The following is a 27921-nucleotide window of genomic DNA, read 5'->3' as shown; positions in this document are numbered from 1 at the left end:
TCAAAGCTAGGCTGCAACACGAATGAAGCGCCTTGAAAACCCTCATCTTGTATTCGTGCGGGTCTGATCGATCTTGGAGTCTCACAGACCGGATATGTTTATCGTGGCTTGTACTCGATGGTACGGCGATGGATGGTCCATGCTCACGAGAAGGACATAAATAAGGCCGAGGTTTTCTGTGTCGAATGTCTTCTGACCAGCGCTGGGACAACAGACACTATCGATACCACCTGCATCGCTGGGCCCGCTGCTGGAAACTCGATAGGTACCACGCCTTGTTTCTGCATCCTTCCCCTCCACAACAACGCCCTGCAACCTGCACTGAAAGTACTCGAGGTGTGAAGATGGTAATGTCCGGTCTCGCTCACGGTCTTGTTACCTCTCCGCGCTTGGTGATTATGAGACCAAGTTGCCAAGGTATACAACAAGAGAAGACACAGAGAAGTCTCGTAGAAGAGACGCTCGGTATTGTCACCACAGAGAACCTTCTTGGAATTCATTTTACCGCTCTACGTGACTCCGAACAATAACGACGGCCAGACTTGCTTACTCACTCTACCACTTTACAACTCTACAACACTAAACACATCACATACTTGTACAACACAGATCTTGAAGATACCCGTTCGACAAATGGCTACGTCCGCGTCGGTAAAATGTGCTCGATTGTGAGCGGGTATATGTGGCCGAAATCTCCCACACCAGACTTACCTCGGCGATCACGCTCATGCTGCCCAGCGGTCGTCTTCCACAAGCAAATCGTACCCTCGATAAGCGGACCGGAAGCTGGGGAGGTGCCGCCAAGCGCGGAGCCCCAGATATGGCGACCGACGATATAGACTTGACAGACCTCACAGCGATCCGTGCATGCAAGACAGCCGAGGCAAACCCCTCGGTGTTTGGAGTGAACGATTGGACGATGATGCATATGATAAGTTATATACTACTGTCTCTCCCTTTTTTCACAGTCTTCCCTAAGAATTGTTCATCTTATACCATCTCATCATCCATTGATACATCTCGACACATCCTCTTGATCATCTTTTATTCTCACTGTGCTTTCCCGGTCTTGTGCAACCCGCCGTAGCAAAGATGGCACCCGTGGTACCTACGCCACAATGGGTCAAGGATCTCAAACCATCCGGCCCTCAAGGCAGTGAATTGCTTGCTAATGAGCGAGCACAATCAAAGATCAATGTTGATCAACTTGCCATGTTCCTCCACAAGAAAGAAGGTCTGCAGAGGAAAAGACGCATCTTGGCAATCCTACAGAAGGAAAAGGTGTTTGATAAGAGCCAGAACTACTATGCTGGCAGAGTAGATCGCTTCGAGACGGCGCTGGCCAGAGCCAAGAAGCTGAGACAGCTCGAGGTCAAGCACAAATGGGAGCAGCAGGACAAGATGTGCGCCAACGAGCTGATCTCCGAGCCCGGCCCGTACGGCTTGCACGAGAGTATGTTCTTGATTACCCTTCGCGACCAGGGAAGTCCGGAGCAACACGAAGTCTTTCTCAAGAAAGCTCAGAACTACGAATACATTGGCTGTTACGCCCAGACCGAGCTCGGTCACGGTTCGAACGTGCGTGGTCTTGAGACTACGGCGACATGGAACGAGGACGACAAGACTTTCACCATTCATTCACCGCATCTGACTGCATCCAAGTGGTGGATTGGATCGCTCGGCCGAACAGCTAACTATGCTGTGGTCATGGCTCAGCTCATCCTCAAGGGCAAGCCTTATGGGCCTCATCCCTTTGTTGTTCAGATCCGGGATCTTAAGACCCACCAGCCCTTGCCGAACATTCACGTTGGTGATATCGGCCCCAAATTTGGCTACAACACCATGGATAACGGTTTCTTGCTCTTCCACAAGGTCAAGGTGCCCCACATCAGCATGCTTGCCCGATTCTCCAGCATCGATCCCAAGACATCGAAATACCTCCGTCCAGCATCGCCTTCTCTCATCTATGGCACCCTGACCTGGGTCCGTAGCACCATCGTTCTGCAGGCAGGCGGTGTTCTGGCCCGTGGTGTGACCATCGCCACTCGCTATGCAGCTGTACGCCGCCAGTTTCAAGACCGCGACGCGCAAAACACCGCCGGCGAGAACCAGGTCCTCAACTACACCACCGTGCAGATCAGACTGCTCACCCTCCTTGCGACTACCTTTGCTCTGCATTTCACTGGTCGTGGTATGATGAACCTCTACGAGGCCAATCAGAAGAAGATGAGCCAAGACGTCGGCAAGGTCGGTTCCAAAGAGAGAGGTGCCGGACCCGAGGAGACTCATGCAGGCAGTGATTTGTTGGCAGATCTGCACGCCACTTCCTGTGGTCTGAAGTCACTCGCTTCGAGCACCGCCGTCGATGGTCTCGAGGTGTGCAGAAGGGCGTGCGGTGGTCACGGATACAGCAGTTTCAGTGGCATCGGTACCTGGTATGCTGATTACCTGCCGACTGCAACGTGGGAAGGTGACAACTACATGTTGACTCAGCAGGTCGCCCGCTACGTAAGTCTTTCTATAGTCGAATCCATAAGCATTGTTCACTGGACTAACACGTGACCAACTACAGCTTCTCAAGGCCGCCCGCAGCGTGCTCAAGGGACAGGAACCCTCCAACGACACGACTCAGATCCTCACCACCTTCCTCTCCCGCCAGGACACAGGCGCCGCCTTTGACATTTTGAACTCAGACTCGGACATCGTCTCGGCATTCGCCTGGCGGTCGGCCTTCTTGACCTTCGAAGCGCTCAAGCACCGCGACGAAACCCACAAGCCATGGAACTCGCTGCTCGTCGATTTCTACCGCCTGTCCCGCGCCCACTCTCAATACATGGTGGTCAAGAACTTCTACGAAGCCCTGTACGCCACGACGACCGACGACCTCGACCCGGAGACCAAGGGTATAATGCACAAGCTCTTCCGCCTTTATGCGCTACACACTCTCGAGCAAGAGGCCTCGGAGTTCTACACCTCGGCCGCGGTGACCGTGCGCCAGATCCAGCTCGCGCGCACCTCGGCCGTCATGAAGCTGCTCGAGGAGATCAGACCCCACGCCGTGCGTCTGGTCGACTCGTGGGACTTCCCCGACTGGCAACTCGACTCCAGTCTCGGAAGACACGACGGAAAGGTTTACGAGGACATGTTCCACAGGGCGTCGGAGCTCAACCCGCTCAACGCTGTCACCGTCGATCCCTATCCTGACAGTGAGACGCTGTTCAGAGAGGACAAGAGCAGGAGTTTCCACAAGAGCAAGCTCTGAGTAACGTAACTTGTTATCGGAGAGAAAGAGCTTCTTCGAGAAGGGTCGAGGAAAGAGTCACGAACATGCAAAGAGATACCAATAAAACGAATAACTTCGCTATTCAGAAGGGAGTAAGTACGCATGTAGTGTGCAGTGTAGTATATGAAAAAACGGCATCAAATCCAAATCATGACCATGACATGCGCTCTCTACAAGAAGCTACACGCAAATTCACCTACTTTGCCTGTCTGCTGACCTATTCCATGCGACGACTTGTCACGTAGTTGGACATGTCTGGAGGTACAGCGTGGATCCCAGATGCCATACCTGCCCAGCCCGTCCCATGCAATGCAACGTAACGCAACATAGGTACGTAAACAGAGATGCTGAGATGTATATATATATGTATACTCCACTCCATAGAGGCACGAAAAACTGCCCATCTACCGCTCACGACGCTCCAGGGAAAAGAGCATCAGAACACACAGTAAATACGAAAAGTGATCCGTGTATCAATCACCATATGATCCTAGAACTCGCTCGCGATTTGCCCGAAGTAAGAATGAGGATGTATGCACTACGGTAGAAGGGTCAAGTGGCAGGGTGAATTGTTAAATAATTGGATTTTGATAAGAATCAGAAGCGAAAAGATAAAAAAAAAAATACAAAATGCGGCGCTTGTCGAGAACGAAGCACGCTCAACCAACCAAAGATGCTTGACAGATTCAAGTGAAAAACGTTACGCCTGGCCACCATGTTCCACGTCCCCTTGCCCAACCCCCCTTCCTGTTTCCCATTCCTATTGTGTTAGATGTATTGCCTTCCTTTGGTTCGTAAAAAGATGCTGATGTTGACAGTGACAATAGGTAAAAAAAAAATTAAAGAAAAATTAATAGATACATGGACCCTCTACTTCTCTACCACGCCAGGCTCATGGCAAACGCCACAGCAGCAGCGGCGACGATGAGTTGCGCGCGCCCGCTGTGTCGTACAGCGTCGGACGTGACGATGCCGCAGCATGCACGGTCGTACGTGACGTTGTTGTGTTTAGCTGCGACTTCGAAGACTGAGCCGTTGCCGTTGTCGTAGTAGTCTACGAGCAAGAAGTTTGGTGGGCGGCCCCATCGCTCTGCGAGAACGTCAGTCACTGTGCATTGATGTGTATAAGAAAAAAAAAGAACTGACCGGTGCAGTTGCCCGCGTTGGCACCCAACATCTGCTGCTGAAGGCCTGCGGCGTTGGTCACGTTCAGTTCGGCAGTATTGGGCACGAGGAAAGAGTTGCCCAAGAGGCTAATCTCGGCGTTCAGGTTGTGGTTGGCCATGTACATGCGCTCGTCTCTGCCGACGGTCTCGTTGAGACCTGGAGGACGCTGGATGTCGCAAGGGAATGAAGTATCGGTAGGGGAGAAAGGCGTCTCCCACATGTGAGTGAACTCGTCCAAGATGTAAGGCACCGTGGTCTGATCAGCCATGTAATCCATAAAGACAACGACGCGCTTCTGGGTGAGAATCATCTCGGACAGCGTAGGCCACTGATCGAGACGCATGGGAATGTATGGCGGCTCATAGAGGTAGGGACCAAGGCCAGAGGCTTGCAGAGGGGCGGTGTAGTTGTCCACATAGATGAACTGGCTGTTGACGATGAGGAGGGTGACGACGTCGTAAGGGTGGTCACGCACCCAGGCCGCCACCTCTTCCAGCCCAGACTGCCAAGTGCCGGCATTGAGCAGATCACAGCTCGTGTGGCAGTTGTAGATGGTGTTGTTGACCCATTGTGTCTCTCCCTGAATCATGCGGACTCCGTCGTTCAATTGTTGGGTTATGGTCGTGTCTTGGTTGCTTGCAGCATTACCCTTGATGCTGAAAGCGGCATTGTGGGCGCAGACCTCGGTGATGTTGCCGTACTTTCTGTTGCAGAACTCGGGCCAGCCATTGCAAGGTTGGGTGTTTGTAGGGGCTGCCGAAGAGGAGGTGCTTCCAGAAGAAGAAGAAGTCGACGAGGTAGTTGCGGTAGCGTTCTGGTGTGCAGAGAGAGTGACGGTGCCGTTGACGATAGTCTGAGTGACGACGCCGCCGCCACCGACAAGCAAAGAAACGATGCTGGTTGATCCCTTGGAGGTCGAGGTGATGGTGCTCACGCTGGAGGTGCGGCTGCCTGAGGCGCTCGAACACGACGAGTGAGTGCATGTGCCGGTGCTCGATGCAGAGGAGCTGGACGAAGTTCTGGATCTCGACGTGTATAAATCACTTGCGGTGAGTTGGCCTGAGACAGATGCGTATGTGTATTGGCTGCCTGTGAAATCTGGTCCTGACGCAGTGCCGGCGAGAGTGACTATACTCGCATCGCCAGAACTGCTGGATCCCGACGCTCTTCGGGATGATGAACTCGACGAACTCGACGATTCTGAAGACGAGCTTTCGTCTGAAGACTGTGCGTAGCTGCCTACCGCCAGTAAAGCGACAAGCCAGAGATTGCGGGATAGCATTGCTGCCTTGTTCCCAAGAAGAAAAGAAAGGGGGGCGGTGAGATGAATGGGGCTACAGTCAGTGGTATGCAGACAAAAGCGACAGGAATCTATGTAGCAGAGCAGACACCCAAAAAGCACAGATGATGTGGGGATATGGGATGCACGCAACGATGATAAAGGGAAAGAAAAAAGGATAGCAGAGCCGGTAGAGTGGAAGCTCCGGGATGTGTACAGTGACAAAAAGTAGGGCAGTGAGAGACACACAGACACACTATCACATCACCGTACAGTAAGGGTCATTACTTTACGGTATATCAGAAGCTAAACTCGGGCCATGATGCGCATTGGGTGCCGCGCGATGCGCAGCATCCTCAATGTGAATCCTCGGGACACAGGGATTCAAAAGCATATCGGTCTGCAATATCAGCAAAAGCATGACGTGTGTGGAGAGGTTGGAGAAAGAAAAACGCTTCTGTGCTTCTTCTTCCACACCGAAAAGGTGTGAGGAGTGGGTTAGGATACTTGGATCGCTGGATCTGCGCAGAATGGCCGGCTCTCGGCCGAAGACGCCGCGTAAGTTCCCTCTGCCGCAGTTCAATCACGTTGTGGTTATTGAGACAATCAGGATCTTGGGATTTTCAATGCACAGATGGGATCAACGCGTCTGGAGTCCCACATACGATATCGTGATGTACCTGTAGCGTCCAGTCGAAATGTGGGCTCATTCGTCTGCGCACACCTTTTGCGAACTCGAGTGTTGGGAATAGCCATCTCGAGAAGCAAAAGTTTTGCATCTTGTATACCTCCACGATGAACCATCTGAAGTCGAGATTAACTTTGGGCCTTCTACAAATTACGTCCCTGCGTATCTGTTTTTAGCTCTACCGTACCCTACCGGGTTCGCGCGGGTATGACGTTTGGGGAGCCAAATTTGTGCTTGTGGCTGCATTGCTGCATGTGAGAACGTGTTTATGATGCATACCTTACAGGGCTGCAGAATGGTGAATGCAAAAATGCGCCCCGACCGACACGACAGATGATGTACAACCCACACTGCCCCCCAGCCCCAACAAGAAGTGCAAGCGTAGTCGCAAGCGTGAACTCTGCCAGCGATCAGCTAAGGAAAATATGGTCTCATATCGCCAGTTCAGCAGAGGCGCACCGCAACTCATCACCCGTCTCTCCGTCTCCCGTCTTTGTCGGGTCGACGCAATCAACCTCAAGCCCGAGGAAGGGCAAGTAGAGTCGATGCATGATGTCGTTGTTTCGAGCTTGGACTGGGGGTTAGATCAAAATCCACTCCATGGCCTTCCCCCTGCTCTTCTTAGGCTCCGTAGTTCCAAATCTATGTCTCGTGTGATTTTTTTTTTACCTCTGACTCCCTCTTGAAAAGAGATCTCATCTCGTTTGAACAAGAGGCCCGTCTGGCCCCCTTTTGTTTGAACTAATACTCCACGATTTTCTCTTCGCCCGTGGACGAGCCCCTGGTTTCACATCATCAGATATAGTATTTACGAAACGAGACGGTGGCAGTGCTAGATTATTCTCGGACCATAAATTAGAACGCACAGCCACACTTTTTGTCCGCCGAGTCCCTTTGAGTGTACCATCGACAATGTTTGGCAGGTCCAAAAGAGCAGCGAGAGAAGAAGAAGCAACATCTTCGGACGGCACAAGAGGCCATTCAATGGAAACAGACAGAACCCTCACTGAAGGTTTTACACACGATCAAGTCAAGAGAGCGACCCGGACCCGCCTAATCTGGACTTTCATATGCACCTTCTTATTGCTACTCACATGGATTTTCCTGATCCTCGTTGAGGTCGCCCAAACAGACAGAGGCTTCAGTACACTCACCAGCATTTATTTCATAAATGTCGACCTTTCCGACATTTTCCCAGTCTCTGTGCCAAATGCCGCCATCGTCAACTCCATCGCCCAGACCATCGGTCTGCACGACTTCTATCGCGTTGGTCTGTGGAACTTCTGTGAAGGATATCATGACAGCCGGGGTGTGACCCATTGCTCCAAGCCGGAGACGCTATATTGGTTCGATCCAGTGTCCATTATTCTCAGCGAGCTTCTCGCTGGCGCCACAAGTACGGTCCTTTTCTTCCGCTCCTCCCCCCCCCTCTGCAGCAGCATCTCGCATACTGACCACAATTGTCCCACAGTCACTCTCCCCACCGATTTGACCAACGATCTCGACCTGATTCGCATCGTCTCGAAATGGATGTTCGGTCTCTTCCTCACCGGAGCGTGCATGTCCTTCGTCATGATGTTCGTGCAATTCGTCTCCGTCTTCTCCCGCTGGTGGGCCTTTGTCATCATGTTCTTCACGTTTCTGACAGCCCTCTTCACCTGCGTCGCAACAGTCGTGGCCACTGTCTTGTTCATAATCCTGCGAAACGTCCTGACCTCTGTCGCCGAGCTTAACATCGGCGCCAACCTCGGAAACAAGATGTTTGCGTTCATGTGGATAGCAGCTGCCTCTTCGTTCCTAGCGTTCATCATCCAGCTGTGTCTCTGCTGCTGCTGTGCGAGCCGACGCGATGTCAGGACCGGCAGGAAGAAGGGTAGCAAGAAAGCATACACCTCCGACAGCCTTGCCTCGAACGAGAAGACGGCTGGCAAGTTTGACAGAAAGAGCATCTTCGGTGGCCGCAGAAACAAGGCTTGAGGTGTTCTTTCGTCGTCATTGGAACATACACTTAGAGCCCCTCGAAGAGGGGTAAACCATAGAGGGTTCAGATGACTTGGACGTCTTCCCCTCCGTCGCGTCAGGCAAGGCGACATCATCATCTTTGTTGATTTCTTTAATTTCCATTGTTACATATGGCGAGGCGTTGTGATCCGGCATTCCATTTCTTATCCATCTCAACAGCGACCAGCATTTGTTTGTTTTCTTATTTCTCTTCTATCAAATTATATTTTCCATTTTAGTATTTTCCTTGTTTTCCCTGTGTACACATAGGCAACGGTGGCAAAGGCGACGGTGGTCCGGTAGGCGAGTGTGTGTATCTTCGAGCGATTGGGAAGGAATGGGGGGCGACATGCGGGCGGTCAAAAAGAAAGCGAGCGAGCGAGTCAAAGCAAGTAAGCAGCAGACAGGACCTATTTATTGGGTACGTATATAGATAGATCTGCAAGAGGAAAATCCTGCCATGAGGGAGTGTCTCCAGACCTGGTCGTCGGAGATCTTTGCTCTTGGTGACTGTTTTCTTTTGATGTCAATTGGCCCTCTTCTCGTCGTTGCTCTGGATTTTCCTCTCGGTCAATTCGTGCAAAGACTTGGTTGGAGAAGTGGTGGAAGTCTAGATGGGAAAGTCCAAGGTAGGGGAGCCGCAGGTAAGGAAGGCTCAGATATGAGAGCAAGTCCAGGTAGGGGAAGCCCAAGGCAGGGATGGAAAGCCAGATTAGGAGGGAAGTCCAGGGAGGGGGAAAAAGTCTAGGGAGGGGAGGGAAGGGATGGGGAGTCCAGCTGGGGAGTACCCAGGTATGGCAAGTCTGGGTGGGAAGACTGATGAGGCAAGGTAAGAAGTAGGGTTGAGGATGATGGTCGACTTAATCCTACGCGAGGTGCATACCAAACCCTGTCCTTGGGCACGCCAGTGAGCCACTCCCTCGGGTCACTGAACCCAGTCAGATATAGGTTGGCACCTAGGTTTCCCGCACGATCATATATAGATGTCTCCTCCCGTCAGATATGTTGATAGCACAAACTCGACGCACATCAATCCTGCCTCAAGGACCTGAAGGTATCAAAGATGCTTTTTCTTTCTCTCCAGTATCCTCTTAAATCCATACACCATCTGCGATCTCTGTCCAAAACAAAAGTACCTTAACATATCTCCGAAGCAATGAATAGTACAAATGATAGGAGAAAATCACGAGCAAGTCAAACAGCAAAACTGTGACGATCCGGACAATATCGCCTTACAGTCCGGGTCCTTGGATGATACGGAGGTGTGTTCAGTCACACCCCTACTTAGTAGGGATATTGTGGTTCTTTTGGGCCATTGTGGTCTAGGGGTACTGAACGCCCCCTAGAAGCTTCACAAAAACCAACCTAGGTTGAACGACAGTACTCAAACACGCGTGTGCGATTCTCTGCCTGAACCGCATAAACATGTGACCTCTTGAACCTAAGCAATCGGCTGAATTACCAAGTTTACAGGTTATTATCGTATCTAGAAAACTGCTATTGCACGGACCTCGAACACAAAGTATTGAAAATCCCAATTATGCAAGTAGAGATTTATATAGCGGCCAAAACAAATCACATAAACAATTAGGTAACAAACACAAAGCTTATGTGGGCAACTCCAGGCATGAGATTTTGCTCTATGAAGCACTCTCCACTTTTTTCTTCCCCGCGATTAACCTTCGGGAAGTGGGTTGTATGGCGGATGTTTAATAGTACTACTACTGCAGACCTGGGTAAATATATTTCACTTCATCTGCGCTTTTAGAGAGATATCCTGGGTTCAGCGGAATACTGCTCGTGAATTCTATCCCACGTAGAAGAAAGCGACTTTCTCTTGTGCGCATCAGATCATATGGAGTTTCTGCTGTAGTTCTTATTACGCGTAATCATATTTGTACATGCATTGTCATAAGTATATTGTTTTTGTTGCCCGCGGTTTCCGCTCGAAGCAGCTATCATCATGTCTTTCCGGCTCAGATTCCACCGAAAATGTCGTAACATTCCACACAGATCCGGCGCTGATGGGTCCTTGCTGACCTGTATCACAACAAATATCTGTACTCGGGGTTCAAATCTCCCATCTCCGTCTTCTCATACTCGGTCAAACCGAGATCTCGAGGCATCTTGTCTCGGTTGCGATTTTGTATGCTGCAAGCCAAGTAGTACAGGATGCACGATGCGATGCTGAGGGCGGTGAATGCGAGGCAGATACTGTAGCCGGTGAGGTAGTTAGGCGCGTCTTTCGCAAGGAATGCGTAGACAGCAATGATACCTGTCAGATGAGAGCTCAACTCAGTTTGGAGTAGAGGTAAGACTTGGAGAAAAAAGGAAAACCAGGGAGAGAAGAAGAGGAAAAAAGAGTACTCGACAAAAAGGAAAAAGAAAAAAAAACCTCGAAAAAAAGAAAAAATATTCGAGAAAAGAAAAAGGTCAACATACCTCCAATGTTACCAAAAGACACCTGCCAAGCTGTGCCCACACTTCTTCGATGATGAGACCCTAGATTAAGGTTGAACCAACACACAATAATGGGCATTGCCGAGTATGCTCCCACGGCCACCAAAAACAATGCTGCATACTGCAAATTGGGATTGTCGTGCACCGAGATCAAGATTCCGAATCCAGCGATTGCCACGCAGATGGGGAATATTGCGAAGGCAGCTCGGTGACGCAGCTTGTCGGAGAAGAAAGCCATAAGCATAGCAAATCCAAAAGCCGCCGCCCACGGAGGCACAGAGTGAAGCTGGGCTTGAATACTCGAGTACCCAAGGTTTTTGACAAGACTTGGACTGAAGTACGCGTAACTATACGCAGGCACAATAAGGCCTGCATACATCAGGCCTCCGAGAAAGACCTTCAAGTCTTTGAAGACGTTGAAGACGTCTTTGGCGGTGATACTCCTCTCGACAGCACTGCGACCCTGATCGATGCGCAGACGGGCAGCGACGAAGGCTTTCTCATCCTCAGCAAGCCACTTTGACTGTTCTGGGAAGTCCGGGAGTAGCCAAAAGAAGGCTATGCCTACAGTCGCGGTCACCGCGCCCTCGAGTATGAATATCCAGCGCCAACCTTCATAGCCTGCAGCACCATCCATTTTACCAATAACGGCAGCTAACAGGCCACCGAAGGCTCCTGCTAGTGTTGTACTGCAGAAGAAGAATGAATATCTTTTCTGGGCTTCTTGACGTCTATACCACATGCCTGTATCACCCTGTGAGTATGGTGGTCTGTGCGCAGGAGTGGTCACTCGAACACTAACCAATCAAGTAAAAGCAACCTGGGAACATTGAACTTTCGAAGACGCCCAGAAAGAAGCGAACGGCGAGGAGACCACCGTAGTTTTGCACGAAGCCTTGACACAGGGTTACGATGCCAAATGCAAACATACATCCAGACACTGAAGAATCACTATTAGATGACAACCCCAACTTTTGCTTTGAATAGGTAGGCGACTTACACCATACGTGCGGCCTGAAACGCTTCAACAAGATGTTCGAAGGGATTTCGAGGAGGATGTAAGGGACAAAGAAGATGACCAGGGCGGTGTTGTATTCGTGTCCCAGAAGCCCTAGATCTTTGGACAGGCCGTAAACATTCGCGTTTGCAATGTTCACACTGACAGCGATCAGTAAACGTACACGCATGGAAGAAGTGTCACATACCGGTCCAAGAATGCCAAAAGATACATGATACACAGGAATGGCAGAACATGCCAATCGATCTTGGTCAGAAGCTTCCGTTCGGTTGTGTGTGACGGGCATTGGACTTGGTTGTCATCATCGTAATCAGAGATTACATCGTGACCATCAGGATAGATGTACGGCTGATCGTTCTTTTCCAACGAATCGGGGCGTTCTGATTATGCGAGTAAGTTATGATGTGCTATTGCATTTCACTTGCTTGACACAGGATATGCGATCGAAGCTCGCGACACGGCCTTTGCTTTGGGTATATGAAAGACAATATGTATGTTTGCATAGCGATGTACATATAGTGGCCACGGGTAAAGAAGATGAAGACTCACTTTCAGCCGCGATAGGTGGCTCTCGACGAGAAAACATAACGGACAGTGGCAATGGTAAAGGTAATGTAAGTTCGAGTAGCTTCGAGTATGGTAGCCGTCCCCACGATATGCAGCTACTGCTGTCCAAGATCACAAGAGGAACCACAGTTGATCACCTGGTGAAAGGAAGAAAGATGATAAATTAAGTGTACGGAGGTGAAGAGCAAGGAGAGGAATGCTCATTTTGTGCCATTACAGATGAGTCGTACATAGTCGCGTACTACCGAGGCCGGTAAAAAGACATTAAAAAAGAATGTGACTCTACGGCGCCGATGTGCGGAGCAGCGCCAGGTTCTGTACAGTACCTCGACCGAAGGAGCTGTGGCTGCCATGGTCGCATAACCCCGCAAATTGATCTTATCCAAAAGGCTGTACTTGACCCCTTTGGGCAAGCGGCGCCTATAACGAGTCAGATCCACTAGATGTTGACCCGCGGAATGGATCCATAGTATCGGCGGATCCGCGAAGGGATCTTTGGAGAAAGGTGGTGGTATAGAGCCTGCCGAACGCTCACTACAAGTATCAACTGGATGCGTGAACAAGACTCATACAGCCATCTCAGCAGCGCAAGTAAGGGGCTGTCTAAGCGGTGTGCTGATTGAACTGCAGGAGTATGCCTGCATCCATCGTGCATAGCTGACGTTTGCCTGCACAGAAACACGAATTTGGCTTGGACATCTCAATGTCAAGATCTGCTACAGCCTGGAATCAGGGTACAAGTACTCGTACCCGTGGCCGTGTATGTTACATTGCTATCAAGAGCAACGATACATGTCAGACCCACGTTGCAAGTCACTACACAAGCAATTTGGATAAGTGATACCAAGAGCTTGCGGCGCCGTGCTTGGGCAGAAAGCAGAGTTGGTGGCGCTGTGCAATAATCTATCGCGCGAGACATAATCCAAGTCTTTGAAGACGTCGAAGTCTTGATCTAAGTGGTTATCTGTTAACTTGATGGATTTAGCTGATCTGACTACAAACAGGTCATAGAAGATGTCGTGAAACACACTGGATACCCGAGTAGTCGGGCCCGACTTTGCTCTTTACATCTGTAGGTAACGCCAATATAATTCAGGTGCTCATGGAAATCCCACCAATTCGCTGTTGACTCAGGCTCCGATATGAGGGGGGAGGATTTGCTGGGAGATGCACACCACAATAAAGCAGTGGTTTGCCCAGGGTCGCTCAGTGGTCATGGCGTTCTCCACAATGTCGCGTTCCTATGGAGGTAGAGAAGCCAGACAGTGAAGCTGAAAGTGAATTCAGGCTGCTGTAGATATGGTATACAAAAGTACAGATACTGTACCTTCTATTTCTGTATACACATACCTACAGAGTATACGACAGCCACCACCACTGCAACTGCCGTTGCTGCCTGCCTGCCTGCCTGCCTGCTGCTTGGGGGCCATCTCACTGAACACTGGGTTTTTGTTACTGACGGTCACTTCATAATAGCATTCGCGCCGGTGCAACTGAGTGGGCATTAGAGATGTCTCTCTACGCCAACCTTCTCAAGAAGAAGGATCCCACAGCGCCAGCGCCGGCGACAATTTCGAGTGAGCCTGTCAAGTACAGCTTCAAGAAAGCCGAAGATGAAAGCAAAGAAGAAAAGAAAGCACCCGATGGTACCTTAGCATTTGCCGGCTGATGATTGTTGGACAAAAGAAAGCTCACTGTTCTGTTCTTGCCCATATAGCTGCTCTACGCTTCCAACCCTCGATCAAGAGACCCAATCCTCAGGCTCAATTCAAAGCCCGACCGAGACCATCGCTGCCCTCTGCGCATTCAGCCTCGCCGGACAAGCAATCAAATCCATCAGACACGGCCTCGGCATCACATCAGTCTGCGTCTGCCAATGATGCCCCCAGTGGTGACGCGATCCTGGACTGGATCAACCCAGAGGCCGACAACCAATACATCTCCGAGTTCGAGCGTCACAAGCAGCTGGAGAAGGAACGCGCGAGGGAATCCAAGAAGCGTCGCAACAAGAAGAAGAACCAGCACCACGAAGTCGTAGAGCAAGACTGGAACGCCATCTACAATCCCGAGCAACCCATACGACTGGAACTGTACCACGGCAGTCTCGAAGAGATTGACGCCAAGTACGAGTGGAAGCAGAGGCTGCACGCACACGAGAAGTACAAGAGGAATCAAGAAGCCCAGGCTGCGGCGGCAGCAGCAGCAGCAGCAGTCCCTCCTCCTCCCATCGCCGCTGTAGCACCTGCGGCAGCGCCAGCACTACGTGAGATCGCACCCTGGTCCCCTCCCCACGAGAAGTTGCTAACTAATTCACCAGCCTCCTTTGCTCCTCCCGCCAGCTACGAGCCTGTTAGCGATCGTCAAGAGCAGACCACCTCATACAATAGAGCCCCTCCACCAGCGTCGTTTGATTCTGCTGGGGATGGCGACGATGACTATGAGCCTCCGCCGGCTGCTCCCACTCCACCGGTCGCGCCCTCGAATCAACCTTCTTTTATGCATGGTGTGCCTCAGATTCCCCCACCGCCCACTGGTCAGCTCCCGCCATTTCTACCCCACCTACAACACCTGGCAGCGGCGCAAGGCTTGCCTATACCACCTTCGCCCTGGCAACTTCCGCCAGGGGGATTTCCTCCGCCACCACCGGGCATGCCATTCCCCATACCTGGAATGTCCTTTCCACCACCGGCCCCCGGCATGTTCCCTCCTATACCGCCCCAAGGCATGCCCATTCCGCCACCACCTCCCGGCATGCCTGGTCCCCCTCCACCGCACTTCATACACGCCCAGACGCCTGCACATCTGCTACCGGCGACGACACCTACGCCGCCTGCACCTTCCCCTGCTGACCCAGTACCGCCGCCGCAATCTCAGTCGGGCCCGGTCATCTCTCGCGCCCCAGTCATGTTCAGCCAACCTGCACCGACACCAGAGAACGCAGAGGAACCAACACAACGAGGAGGGCTAGGCTCGGCATCATCAGCGGCTGAAGCTGCCAGCAATGTGGCCACCGAATCGCCAGAAAGAGACGAACAGCCCCGCAGCAAGGTGTCAGGTCAGCCCGGCTTTGCGCGCCGCCTGCTACAAAAGTACGGCTGGAAAGAAGGCCAAGGACTCGGAGCAGACAACTCAGGCATAACCACGATCCTACAGCATCAGACGCAGAAACGCAAGAAAAAAGCCGATGCCGAAGGTGGCGGTTTCGCCGGTCCAGCCATCGGTCGCATCGTCGGAGGCAAGAAGCGCAAGATCGAGGGCCAACAAGAGGATGACAATGACTCGGACGCCTGGAGCATCGTCGCTCGGTTCGAGGGTATGCTCAAGGGCTTAGACATTGACGCCGAGATGATGGACGGCGATCTCATGCAGAGAATGGGCGAGAAGATGGCTGAATACGGCCACGTCGAGCGGCTTTACATTCACCGTGACAACGCCTCTTCGTCGACGACGGAGCAGCAACAAGACGAAAACGACGCACCGGTCTTTGTCAAGTTCACGAGCGCGCTGAGCGCCTACCGCGCCGTCCAAGCCAGCCAGGGTCAGGACTTTTTGGGCAACGGCAGGCTCGTCAAGTCGGGATTCTGGAATGAGGATAAATTCGCAGAAGGGGTTTATGAGTGATAAAAAATTAGGCAGACATGAACAATCAAAGAATACGACATGAACACATACAAAGAGCAAAAGTCAAGTGATTTGGGGAAAAGAAAAGTATAAAAAAAAGTGAACATGTATACAAGGGTCGAAAAAGTGGTATATTTTGTGGTATCTCAACGCAGCAGCAGAATATCGTCATGTTGCGCTCGAAACTTGAGAATTTCCGTCATCATTGAACTCCCATCGTACTGTCGCTGGCGACTCGTCAAAATCTTTCCGGTTTTTTCGAGCCACCAGTCAAAACAATTGTTTTTAACGCAACCGCCGCTCAGGAAAAAACGAGTCTCCCTTTTTCGCAAACATTCCGACCATTTCTGACCCCTGTTTCATATGGAGTGAGATTCGGCCATCACTACCAAGATGTGCGACGACACGAGCCTTTGCTCCACTGTTGGTGCTTTTGTTTTTTCTTGTCCTTTCTCAACGCCCTCCCCAGATTCTAAAAAGTCGAACTTGATTTGCAGATCAAATCGCTTAAGCGTCCTCGACGACGGCGGTCTGGAGACCCTTGGGGTTCTTGACGTTGACGGCCTGGACGTAGGAGTAGAGCTTCTCCTTGGCGTCCTCCTCGTCGTTACGCTTGCGCGAGATGCGCACGCGGAGGCGGAAAGGAACGCCCTTGATGCCGGCCTCCCAGACCTTCTTGTTGAGCTGGGGGTCGAGGCGGACGTCGCGGGTGCCCTGTGAGAGAGAAAGAAGAGAAGGTCAGTTCACTGCGCTGCTTGGGGGTGCGCGAACAGGATGGTAAGGTGGTCAAGCAGAAAAGAAAAATAAGAAACATACCATAGCCTTCTCGGCAAAGTCCTTGATCTCCTTGATGGCGCGAGGAGCTCTCTTCTTGAAGGAAACACCGTGGACCTTTATTCAATCACATTCTAATCAGTCTTCCGTCCGATGCCAGCTGGTCTTTTCTTTTCAGATACACAGCCCGACCATTGATGGACTTCATCAAACTGAGCTACATACACGCTTGTGGAGGTGGATGGTGTACTCGCGAGCGACGACATCGGAGATGGCGCTGCGGCCGGCCTTGGGCTTCTGGGTCTTGACGTTGGACATGGCGACGGTGAGTTGACGAAAGAAGAACTCTGGATGGATCGCTGGGCGTTGATGGGAGAGAAGGAAAGTCGTCTAAAGAGGCACACAAATCGTCAAAAGTCGCAGACTTGGCTTTTCCGCCGATTCTGGCGATTTTCGCAGAAATTGTGCTAAGCGAAGTGTTGGTCCGAGCGTTGAGGAAAGGCTCACGTGATGACGCCGTCTAAACTTGACTCTCATCGACCTCTCTCTCTGCTTGCATCCTCTTGGCATTCATCCTCCACTGCAAGTGTCCTCTACTCCGTATCCAGTCTGGCAGTAGGTAATGTGATGCTGTGCTCTACTGCAGGACCGCGCAGTCGCCGTTTCCTGTCATGCACCCGCTCGATCTCTGGTAAACGATGGTCCAGCGGTGCAATACACGATCCTCTGAGAGTACTATTCTGCGGAGCAGACCAGTTTAGCATCTACTCCCTCAGAGCACTAAACGATGTCAGATTGAAGTTTCCCGAGAAGGTTGCCTCGATAGATGTCGTCTGTAAACCAGACAAGCGAGTAGGTCGCGGCTTGAAAAAGATCCAAGAAGGTAATCACTTAGATCTAGATCTTGTTGTCCTCTGCATTCGCTGAGCTCTCGCATCAGTACCAATAAAGAGAGTAGCTCTGGAGGAGCTAGGACTGCCCATACATCAGATTGACACTTTTACTCGATGGTCACCTCCTCGACCTAGCGATGAGCCGATCAATCTTGTCGTTGCGGTTTCTTTCGGCTTGCTAGTCCCACCTCGCATACTCAACAATGCGAAATATGGTGGTCTTAATGTTCATCCATCCATGTTGCCTGAGTATGAAGTTGTGTTCTTTCCCTACAGAACATGCTCTGATTGTGATGCTATAGTCTTCGTGGACCGGCGCCCCTGCACCATACCCTGCTGAATCGGCTGAACAAGACTGGTGTGACGCTGCAGACCTTACATCCTAAGCACTTTGATCAAGGCCGAATTGTCGATCAGACTCCTGAACCTGGTCTGGATATTCCAAGCCTAGATCATGCCACGCCGGAATCGCTGCTTCAATTTGTCGGTCCTCTTGGAGCCGAGATGCTGGAGCGCAATATCTTGACTGGTGCTTTTGCCCAGGAAGATGAACAGCGTGCAATGATGACGGGAAAAATTCCTTCCTCGTTGCGGCACGCAGCTAAAATCCAGCCCGAGGACCGAATGATCATGTGGCATGACTGGACGGCCGACGAGATGGAGCTTCGCGACCGCGTCTTGGGACGTACTTGGTCAAACGATGTTCGTATCGCACATGGCTCACAAAACTCGCGAGTCACTTTTCAAGGCTGGAAGAATAAAACCCACGACTTTCAGGAACTCAACCGTCATCACCACTCCTTGTTCGCCCTTGGCTTGGATGGACCCGAAGACAGCAGTAAACAATCTACGAAACTTGCAATACCCATTGTGGTCAAAGACGATCCCGAGAGGCGCATCTTCTTCAAAGCTGCAAACGACACGATAGCATCTCCCGAATTCATCACCATGGAGGGCAAGACCAAAGTCCAAGCAAGCAGTCTGCACCAGAACTTGATCGATCACGGCGTCCGTATCTCAGCCGATCCCCAGATGTAGTTGTATCCAAGGAATGTCATCGGCGGCCACTCGACTGATGATTTACGCAGGACAACCAAAGACTACCCACATAGCAATACGTTTGGTGAGTCTTTCACGAACAATGTTGATAGCAATCGCAAATCCGAAGTCGCGGATTCAGAAGTGGCAGCAGACCTCGAAGTGGAGTCGGAATTTAGCCGCAGGCATATTGACTGGACGGAGTGGACTATCGACGACTTTCTAGATCCTAGAAACCAAGTCTCGGTGTCCGATAGTGGTCTTCTAACACCTGTCGCTCATGCTCTCGCTGAAGATGCGACCAAGGAAGGCAGTGGTCCAGAACAAGCTGTCTTTGTGTTTAAAAGTTGGGGCAATTGTGGACGCCACTACCGCACGCTCGTCCAGCGTGGCGGAGAATTATATACACCTCTTCCGTCTCAAATACCATTCGGCATTGGCGCACCATTTTATGTGTCAGGGGACAAGGATAAGCGAATGATGTTTTGGGTATGGGCCACGCCGGAGCGGAAAGCAATGAAGATCATCAGTCCCGAGCGTATAGACTTGGATGGAGAAGTTGAGAGAAGCGTGTTATGGAACACTTTCATGAAAAAGCAACAGAAGAGCAATGGCGAGCCTGGCGAGCGACGGGCACGTTTGGTCATGGCCGAGGAATTGTTGAGGTTTCATCAAGCAAAGTGAAATGAAGCACACACCGACTAGACACGGTGCCAGAATAAATACCGATTCCTAAAAGTGGAACAAACACCTCAGCACATGTGTGGTCGGAGGCCAGGGTGCTGATCCCTTACCAAGTCGGCGGATGAATACCTACTTGTAGGGCTTGAATCGCAGTAAAGTTTGGCGAACGCTCGACGTGGAAATGGGCGACCCTGTCCGTTGAGCGGACATGCAGTAGATCAAGTTGTCACTGCATACAGGAGCTGACTCCAGGTTCTTCGGTTTTGTACACTTACTTACTACATGGTCTGGCGACTAGGATGTGTTCAGTATTAGATTGTGTCAAGAGCAGTACGATGAAGTAGCGAGCGATTGGTAGATCAAACCACAAACTGAGCATTCAGCTTCAAGCGAAAGCATCGTACGGCAGAAAGACGTTCAGTTTGTCGATCGTGTTTCATCGTCGCCGCAGGGTGCCAAGAGAATCATCGTTACGAGGATCGTCCAGCACTTCGAATTCGCGTATGTAGGATCACTCATCATGCTGTAGGAGCAGCATAGAGAGTTTGTACACTACACGGGCCCTCGAGGTTTCAGAAAAGCTCATTTCGGCGGGTGGGGAGAAAAGGGAGGGCCCACGGCGGGCTGCTGTCAGAACCGGTGGCAACGTCATCCCTATCTGCGAGTTTATGGCGAGAGCAAACGACGATTGGCTGGACGGAGAATAATCTGCAGGGAATGATTACGAAACGCGGGGGGATGGGAAAGGGTCGCTTACAGTGCGGCATCTTTAGAGTAACGGGTCGGTTCTGGCAGGGATGGTTTCCATTGTTGTGCAGTGTAAGGTAGGTAGTCTATCATCTACAAGGGTGGAACGATGATAGTGTACTTGTACTGTAGGTCATGTACGCAGTACGGGGACCGTTGGACGGTTCGTTGGACACAACACACAGCTCTCGCTTTCGCTTTCGCTTTCGCTTTCGCCCTTTGCTTTTACTTTGATTTGATGTAGGTAGTGGTCGTGGTCGTCTACCTTGCCTTTTGAACCTTTTGATGATACTATATTTACAGTACAGCGTAAGCCAGTCACTCCCCGTCGTCGCATTTCTCCACCATCCAACCTCCCTTTGTTCCAACCACCTCCCAGAACAACCAAGAAAGAAAATCATCCTTCTCTCCTGTCATATTTCGTGTTGAACTGCCGCACGGGTGCTTTTGCAGGCTGGGCACACATCGTCATTCCTTGTCCTTCTCCCGTGTTACTTGTATTGTATACCTTATTCAAGCTTGCCTCCTCGCATTCACCGCTTCGCATAACCCATCGAACCGTAAGCTATCGCAGACGCCCACTTCAATTCAGGCATCAACAGCAGCATAGCCAAGCCTGCCTATCTAATACATCACGCTCTCTTTCTCCCATTGCCAACCACGCCGTTCGAGAGAACCACCGCTCCTGCAGTACCCTCAGCCGCAGTCTAGATAGGGTCAGACTCCTGCTCTACCATGGCAGCGGCAGATGTTGCTCCTCGCCCTTCCGGTATGTCGGTCGTATTCGTTTGAAGAACAGTCGGGCGCATTCGAGACCAAGCAATTAACGTAGTGCATGTGGCAGAGCGTATCGGACACAAACGACCATTCGCATCATGGCTCAAGCGCGTGACCAACCTTAACAAATCGCACAACAGCCCAAAAGACCCGTTGAGCAAGAAGTCGAAGAAGGCATCCAAGAACAACAACCCATATCCGCAATCAGGGCGCGCCGACTACAGACCATCGGACTCATCGCACTCGAACACGGACGGATACGTCACTCCACCCAGTCGGCAACACCACGAGCAGGACAGCAGTCGAGGCAGTTATTCGTCACTCCCCGAGAGTCGATTAGAGGGAGATGAGGACGGCGAAGACACTCACGGCCACGGTCACGGCCACGACGTAGACATGTATCACCGAAGTAGATCGAACGCGCCCACAGTCGAAACCCAGCCGGGCACAATACACTCGGACGCTGGGTATTCTCGTGCCCTCACTGGTACTACCGCTGGTGGTGCACTCAGCAGCATCGATGGCGCCGGTGCCAACAGCACTTTCTCTTCTCCCAATCAGTCTACTCGTTCCTTGACGACGACGCTTACCACCATTCAGTCGAGCAACGCTTTGAATCCCACCAATCCCAACCCGACGTCCAATCCTCAAACCAATAGTAGTCCCACTGCCCACTCCACTCCGCCTGTCCACTTCTCTCACCAGTACCCTGTCGCCGCCTCGGCCATTCCTTCTCATCTCCAGACCGCCTCTCAGCAGCCGCACCAACCCACGACCTACTTTTCTGCCACAGCCCATAACCTCCTTACCGATAACGCTTCCATCCTGACACTTGCGAGCTCATCCAAGCGTCGTCGTCGTTCGATGGACACTGATGCCTCTGTGCGCGCCATGGCTCCTCGTAGTGTCTGGGGCGACAGCCGCGAATCCCTTCCGCTTTCTGTACTCAGTGGAGGCGGCGGTAACAACAACAGCAACTACATAACCTCTGCTCCCGCCGAGCCCACGTCAGCGCCGCGTCCGAATAATCTACTTCGTGACGAACGAGCAAGCGTGTATACCAATCAGGGCGTCTCGGCTCCTGCTCTGGTGAGTGAGCGCAATTCATTCTACGCAAGCAGCCACAAGGCTGCCGCCAACAACAACCACTCGAACAACGCCGACGGCCGCAGCGTGCGTAGCGTACACCTCCAAGGCGGTGGCGCGGACGGTCGAAGTCTACTGAATTTCGACGGCGCCAGTCTCAGGGGCTACGAGGGCAGCGTGCGCAGTGGCGCGCTCGGCCACGGCAGGAACGAGAGCGTCAGTGGATCGCCGCTGGGCAGTCCGTCGCTGCTTCGTAGACCCAGTGGCGCCATGAGTCTGGACGTCAGAGACGAGAGCGTTTACTGATCTGTTTTCTCACCACAACCCCACGCACCGCTGATGCAAGCAAAAGTGACTTACTGACCGACTTGGACTGCTGGGCCATGCCACAGGACAGGAGAAAATGACAGATCAGCGAACGGCAATGATGAGAACCATGGGCGATACACGGGGGTCATGCACGCAGCGCAAGGGAACGAAACCTTTTTCTTTCCTTGCTTCTTTGTTTCTTTTCCAGATTGAACTCTGTTGTATACAGATTTTCTTCTTTTTGTTCTTCTGCTTCTGCTTCTGCTTCTCAGATCACAAGCTGACCAGGCGTCGACACGAAGAAAGAAGAGGATAGATGACCATTTCCGTTTCTCTTTTCTTCATTTCCAAACCTTTTGGTGCGGTGCAATCACTGTTTTGTCTTCACTTCCATCGAGAATGTGTTTCCTATTATAAGTACGTAGACTCGCAATATACCCCCTCCTTCTCATGCCCAGTCGTTCATCTCGTGCTCGTCTCTTCGTTTTCTCTTTCTTTCGTGATAAATAGGGCACATGCGTCGAGGTGACCGGTGTCGAAGAGAATCAATCCGTTGTTTGGCTTTATTCTTTTTCGCTCTCGTCTCGTCTTGTTGTTCTTCTCTTTATTTCTTCGTGGAAAAAAAACAAGAGGCAGGTGTTTGTGTTGTTGGGTATCTATCTATTCATCGTGTCTACATCAGAATCAAAACGCTTCCTTCAGTCAAGAAAGTGCTCTCTATCTCTCTCTTTCTCTCGTATCTTCTCGACGTCTCTCCTTGGTCCCTTTTCAGCTGACACGGAGCAGAGAAACTAAAAAGAAAAAAAATAAGAAAAGAGGAGCGGCAACAAACAGCCAAGGGCAAAGGAAGAAAACCAAAAAGAAAACATCACCAATGCCGAACAACAACCAGCACGCCCTCCCTCTCCAGTCTCTGCATCAACTCATCGACCCTGCGCCTCTTCCACCCCTCCCTGCCCGCAATCTCCTCGATCGCCCTCTTGCCATCGAAATACTTGACCAGGCTCGCCCACGACTCGCGCAGCTCTTTGTCTTTCAGCACGTTGGCTCCGATGTGCGCCAGCCATCTGCTTTCGAGCGTCTTGGCGCGGTGAGGGGACAGGACGAGGGTTGTTTCGTAGTCGCGCTCGTCGGTGCTCGGGAGCGTGGTCAGGGTCGTTGTGGCGGTGTCGCTGATTTGAGTCTCGGCGCCGGCTTCGGTCGCTGTGTCCGCTGTTGGGGCTGGGTTGGTGTGGGGGTTGTTTGGAGCTCCGCCGTCCGGGCCGGTCGAGATGATGCCGTTGCCTGTCGCGCTGATGGGCACAGAGGCTACGGATGCCGAGTCGGTCTCGTTGATGCTGTTGGTGTTGGTGTTGCTTTGAGTGCCGCTGACGCTGGCGCTGAATGTGCTCGGCATGCTGTTGTTGCTGTGGTTCGGGGGTGAGAAGGGGTTGATGTTATCCACCGCGTGAAGAGGGCTGGGGCGAAGTGGGATGAGCGCTGGGGAAGACACGGCTATCGGCAGACTCGACATGGACGAAGGTGGGATCGCTGTGCGCGCGCTGGAAATACTCTCCGTGTCGGAGATCGAGGCGCGATCGCGTGCCATGGAGTTTGAACTGACGCGCATCGCTGTAGTGGCACTGCCGGAAATAGAGGGACTCAGGATCGCGTCTAGACGAGGACTCGTCGGCTGGCCTTTTGATTTGGAAGACTTGCGTGATGTGGAGTTGGACGAGATGTAGTCGTCTTCACTGTAGGTGCGTCGGGCGCTCGGCGATGCGCTCGAGATGGACCCGAGCATGTCGGTCCTTTTTGCTCCTGTGATGTCTGGCCTTGTCATGACCGCTCTGGCCCTGGCGTTTGCCCTCTCGGCCTCCTTGCGGATCTGCACTGCAACAGCTGCTTTGACTGCAGGGGTGACTTTGACCCATGCGAATGTGCGCAGCTGAGTGACCCAGCCACCTCTCATGAGCCAGGCCAATATCTCCATGTATGTAGCCTTGTGGTCTTTGGTTGGGATGTGGTAGCCGTATTGCTTTGGCTTGCCGCTGAGCAGCTGCAACATGTTGGGCAAGCTCGGCAGTGCGTGGAAACGCTGGGCGTACAGCGTCGTCGCGCGAGACAAACTCTTCATGTCGCAATTTGGCGATACGATATACGTGTCTCTGATGTGAAGCGGAGGGATCGCTCTCGCACGCCGCCAATAGATCAAGTGACGCGCGAGAAACTGCATATCAGAAAGAGACAGCCTCAAGGACGCTGACAACTTGGACAGAGACTTTGTGGGACTCAGATGCCCAATGAACTCCATGAGCGGGTCGGTTCTCTCTTTGCTCTCGCCCTGGATCTCCTTGAGCATGGTTTCCTTGTCTTCCAGCAGCAGAAGGGCGGCGTGTGGGCTCAGAGTGGACACGCCATCGTCGTCCTCGAGCATCGACGCAGTGGTCAGCCATAGTCCGGGCAACTGGGGCTCCATGGGCGTGGCGACATATGAGGTGCTGATCGCTTGGGGGATCTGTATGGACGCATCAAAGGTCGAGCCGATGCTGACATGGGCGATCTTGTTGGAGGCGATACTGGTGTAGATATTCGCGATCGCCTTGGCAAGAGGCGACTGCTGGATAATCTTGGGCCACAGAATAGACATGGGGGTGGGTTTTTTGTTTTCCTTGGCCTGGTTCTTGAGGGTGAGGATCTTCCTCGCCTCCTTCTCCACCCATCCTGACCGTGACTGCTCGTACCTGAGTGCCTTGGAAAACTTCTTGACGACATTATCGTACATTTCCTGAACACGTATGTGGTACTCAAGAGTGGGAGGGTTCATGACAAAGACGACATGGAACATACTCACATCGTCGCCGTTCTGGCTGCCCGAGGTGGTGGACATGCTCTTGACCTCCGAGGCAGCTTCACTCATGCCACCTGTAGAATCAAAGCTATGAGACAAGTCGTTGAGTCCAGATTGTGGATTGAGGCTGTCTGGGTCACTGTGCTTTCTGGCATCATCGGGAGTGGTGGTGGGCGACAATTCGGGACTACTGACACGCTCGAGCCTGGATGTGGTTATATTCAGGTCCTGCGGTCGACCTGATGCATGATTTTTCATCTGATCATCGAAAGGGTGCTTTTCTGTAGTGAGATTGTGGTCCGTGTCGTCGTCGTGTGGGACGGCATCGTCATCGTCCTGGTCTTCACGATGCTCTCTCTCCCACCGCTTCTTCTTGCTGTGTTTGTGCTGCTTCTTCTTCCACGACCCATCCTCCTTGGCAAAGACGGGATAGCCCAGAAAGACTAGCTCCTCAAGACTGACCTCGAATCTCTTTTTCCTGAACTTATCAGGCGGACTGAGCAATTTCTCGAGGCCTTCGGTGGGGTAGCCGAGCACCTTCTCCCAGTCGGCCAACCTGTCCTTGACCGCACCGCCATTGCCGTCTTCGGTGGCATTGTTCTCTTTCTTGCCGTCTCTGCTATCCGTGTTGGTCAGGTCCAAGGCCTCGATGTCATCGTCGACATCCTCGTCGTCGTCGGGGCCATCTTCGCGCAGCGTCCGTGTTGTCTTCCTGGTGCTCGCCGAGGCGGCCGACCATTTCCCCGTCTTGCCGCTGTGACTCCCTTGTCTGCTCGTTCCGTCTCTCGATGTCACGCTGCCGGCTCGACTCGCGGTGTCACCAGGCTCCGAGGTGATTGTGCCCTCGTCGCTGCTGTCATCGCTCGACTCGCTGTCGCTGCCGATGGAGCCAAAAGCCCAGCTGTTGCTCTGCTGGGAGGGCTCGGGAATGCCAGGGTAATGAAACACAAAGCGTGGACCACGGCGGGTCGTGACGATGAGTATAATCGCAACAAGCGATGGGTTTGGCGGGAGGCTGTGAGGCGCGATAGGCATGGGAAATAGGAACATGGTATAGATTTGTATTATGAACCCGGAACAATGGCGGCATAGCCATCAGAGGTCACCGAAGCATAGCCATCGAGCCCTCGGCTGACGTCTTTGTCATTTCATGATGATGATCATGATGGAATAGAAATATAATATAGATAAATAATAGCAATCGCCATGACGGAGCTGTTGCTCTGTCTTCCCCGCACTATCCCCAGAAGAGACACTGATGCCAAGCTATATCTATATCACTTCTCTCATCACTTCTTCTTCTTCTTCTAACCACTGCTACACCACCCATGTAATCGCTCTTCCTTGGTGTCACTGGGGCCATCTAACAGGCTAGACGCGATGTCATGCCCTGTATCTGGACGCATGTGCATCATGGTGGTCGAATGTCCTTCCATAGTCTGATGAAGGGGGGATGTTATGTGCCGTACAGCGTGGTTGAAAGCGGCAGTGACTCGACGAGGCAGTATCTGCAAAGTAGACAGGACATTCTTGTCCAATGGTATGGTCATGAGGCATCACGGAGTGCCCCTGGGCGGCTATCATCCGTAACAATATCTTGTGGATCTCTAATACGAGGAAGATTCCATACCTCGTCTCACTACAATTCTCATGGCTGGTAAGCTCTATATCCCACACTCTCGCAGAGTTGGCGTACCAGAAGATCCATGGCAAGGAAGTCGATGACAAGGTCGACGGTGATATGGTCATACGAGATGAATATCTGGGCTTGGTGGTAGAGAAACCATTAACGCAAGGACGCGTCCGTGTCTGGAGACAACGGCCTTGACATGATTCCCAGCTCTTATTCCTTGACCAGACGTATCGACTACTACGGCGTTACATTTGACCACCTTGTCCCCGCCGACGACTCCGATCCAGACGTATTGCAAATTAATATCATTGAGCTCGATGACGACCGGGGAGCATATGCAAAGGAACATCTATGCTTGCCAGTCAATCCGGAGGAGTACACAGGGAAAATGCTAGCTGTACCAAGATGTTGTCAGAAGAGGAAGGGTAGCCAAGATCGGGGGAGGATAAACGCTGAGGTAGCCAAAAGGTATAGCATAGCACAAAAGAGCGAATAAGGGTAGCCCTTGCTCCTAATGTCAATCGCAGGAAAACAGTTCACCAAAAGATGTCTAGGCTATATTGAAAGTCGGTGAAGTGGGTTTTAAAAAGATTGAAGATGCTTTTCGTGTAATCTATCTTGCTATTGATGATATGTGAACGATGCAAATGGCCGATCCATCTTGATAAAAGACAAATACCTGGACGCCGTTTAAGCATGCAGCAGGAGACCAGAGCTGCCAGGAATGGCAAGACTGTCCCTGTTTCTTGCTTCTAGTCGAAGACGTATTCATGTACCATAACATCCCGTACCCATGGCTTCACGTCATCTCATAGTCGAATTGCCCCTGCCAGGCTCACCATCCTCTTGTCCTGGAAGGTCCGTGAATTCGAGTCGAGGTCTACAGCTTTGGAGGACGGTGATCCTGTTTCCGAGAGTTAATACACTCCACAGACTAGGGCTTGACATGAGGCTTCCTGCCTTGCTTGCCTTTCTTGCCTTTCTTGCCTTTTTTATCCTTGTTCTTCAGAACAGCATTCGCACGCATGCGACTGCTGCCAGTATGGGGTGGAGTGACAGAACGGCA

At 51.8% G+C, this 27921-nt stretch overlaps 9 protein-coding genes across 14 annotated transcripts; 5 read left to right on the top strand and 4 right to left on the bottom strand.

Moving 5' to 3' along the window:
• Window positions 1–1092: 1092 nt before the first annotated feature.
• AAFC00_004483 (uncharacterized protein) lies at window positions 1093–3262 on the top strand (the record flags this gene model as incomplete). Its single annotated transcript, XM_069344133.1, has 2 exons — window positions 1093–2508; window positions 2573–3262. The coding sequence occupies 2 exons, from the start codon at window positions 1093–1095 to the stop codon at window positions 3260–3262; spliced, it is 2106 nt and encodes a 701-aa protein (XP_069196548.1).
• An 899-nt stretch (window positions 3263–4161) lies between these two features.
• On the bottom strand, window positions 4162–5732 carry AAFC00_004482 (uncharacterized protein; the record flags this gene model as incomplete). Its single annotated transcript, XM_069344132.1, has 2 exons — window positions 4162–4373; window positions 4430–5732. The coding sequence occupies 2 exons, from the start codon at window positions 5730–5732 to the stop codon at window positions 4162–4164; spliced, it is 1515 nt and encodes a 504-aa protein (XP_069196547.1).
• Window positions 5733–7329: 1597 nt separating this feature from the next.
• AAFC00_004481 (uncharacterized protein) lies at window positions 7330–8394 on the top strand (the record flags this gene model as incomplete). The annotated part of the gene is made up of 2 exons (XM_069344131.1): window positions 7330–7813; window positions 7889–8394. 2 exons carry the CDS (start codon window positions 7330–7332, stop codon window positions 8392–8394), a joined length of 990 nt encoding a protein of 329 aa, XP_069196546.1.
• Window positions 8395–10463: 2069 nt separating this feature from the next.
• Window positions 10464–12482, bottom strand: AAFC00_004480 (uncharacterized protein; the record flags this gene model as incomplete). 3 transcript variants are annotated; one of them, XM_069344129.1, is made up of 6 exons in its annotated part: window positions 10464–10693; window positions 10861–11622; window positions 11681–11818; window positions 11879–12036; window positions 12084–12276; window positions 12446–12482. In XM_069344129.1, 6 exons carry the CDS (start codon window positions 12480–12482, stop codon window positions 10464–10466), a joined length of 1518 nt encoding a protein of 505 aa, XP_069196543.1. The 3 variants fall into 3 exon arrangements, with proteins under 3 accessions (XP_069196543.1, XP_069196544.1, XP_069196545.1); XM_069348170.1 differs by lacking the exon at window positions 12446–12482 and having other exon boundaries at window positions 12084–12109; XM_069348169.1 differs by lacking the exons at window positions 12084–12276; window positions 12446–12482 and having other exon boundaries at window positions 11879–12065.
• A 1491-nt stretch (window positions 12483–13973) lies between these two features.
• On the top strand, window positions 13974–16084 carry AAFC00_004479 (uncharacterized protein; the record flags this gene model as incomplete). Its single annotated transcript, XM_069344128.1, has 3 exons — window positions 13974–14109; window positions 14181–14726; window positions 14781–16084. The coding sequence occupies 3 exons, from the start codon at window positions 13974–13976 to the stop codon at window positions 16082–16084; spliced, it is 1986 nt and encodes a 661-aa protein (XP_069196542.1).
• Window positions 16085–16591: 507 nt separating this feature from the next.
• AAFC00_004478 (60S ribosomal protein eL31) lies at window positions 16592–17176 on the bottom strand (the record flags this gene model as incomplete). The annotated part of the gene is made up of 3 exons (XM_069344127.1): window positions 16592–16798; window positions 16901–16975; window positions 17084–17176. The coding sequence occupies 3 exons, from the start codon at window positions 17174–17176 to the stop codon at window positions 16592–16594; spliced, it is 375 nt and encodes a 124-aa protein (XP_069196541.1).
• A 309-nt stretch (window positions 17177–17485) lies between these two features.
• Window positions 17486–19473, top strand: AAFC00_004477 (uncharacterized protein; the record flags this gene model as incomplete). Of its 3 annotated transcripts, XM_069344126.1 has the most annotated exons (4): window positions 17486–17741; window positions 17799–18000; window positions 18054–18785; window positions 18840–19473. In XM_069344126.1, 4 exons carry the CDS (start codon window positions 17486–17488, stop codon window positions 19471–19473), a joined length of 1824 nt encoding a protein of 607 aa, XP_069196538.1. The 3 variants fall into 3 exon arrangements, with proteins under 3 accessions (XP_069196538.1, XP_069196540.1, XP_069196539.1); XM_069348168.1 differs by lacking the exon at window positions 18840–19473 and having other exon boundaries at window positions 18054–18789; XM_069348568.1 differs by lacking the exon at window positions 17486–17741 and having other exon boundaries at window positions 17990–18000.
• Window positions 19474–20955: 1482 nt separating this feature from the next.
• On the top strand, window positions 20956–22389 carry AAFC00_004476 (uncharacterized protein; the record flags this gene model as incomplete). The annotated part of the gene is made up of 2 exons (XM_069344125.1): window positions 20956–20989; window positions 21065–22389. 2 exons carry the CDS (start codon window positions 20956–20958, stop codon window positions 22387–22389), a joined length of 1359 nt encoding a protein of 452 aa, XP_069196537.1.
• Window positions 22390–23260: 871 nt separating this feature from the next.
• AAFC00_004475 (uncharacterized protein) lies at window positions 23261–26272 on the bottom strand (the record flags this gene model as incomplete). Of its 2 annotated transcripts, none has more annotated exons than XM_069344123.1 (1): window positions 23261–26272. In XM_069344123.1, the coding sequence occupies one exon, from the start codon at window positions 26270–26272 to the stop codon at window positions 23261–23263; it is 3012 nt and encodes a 1003-aa protein (XP_069196535.1). The 2 variants fall into 2 exon arrangements, with proteins under 2 accessions (XP_069196535.1, XP_069196536.1); XM_069344124.1 differs by having other exon boundaries at window positions 23261–26257.
• Between the last annotated feature and the right edge of the window lie 1649 nt (window positions 26273–27921).

This window comes from Neodothiora populina, assembly GCF_041146345.1.
Source record: "Neodothiora populina strain CPC 39397 chromosome Unknown canker_contig_3, whole genome shotgun sequence".
In the NCBI taxonomy this organism is placed as follows: domain Eukaryota; kingdom Fungi; phylum Ascomycota; class Dothideomycetes; order Dothideales; family Dothioraceae; genus Neodothiora; species Neodothiora populina.
The sequence above is the reverse complement of the archived record's forward strand: the minus strand, read 5'-3'. Positions and strand labels throughout refer to the sequence as shown.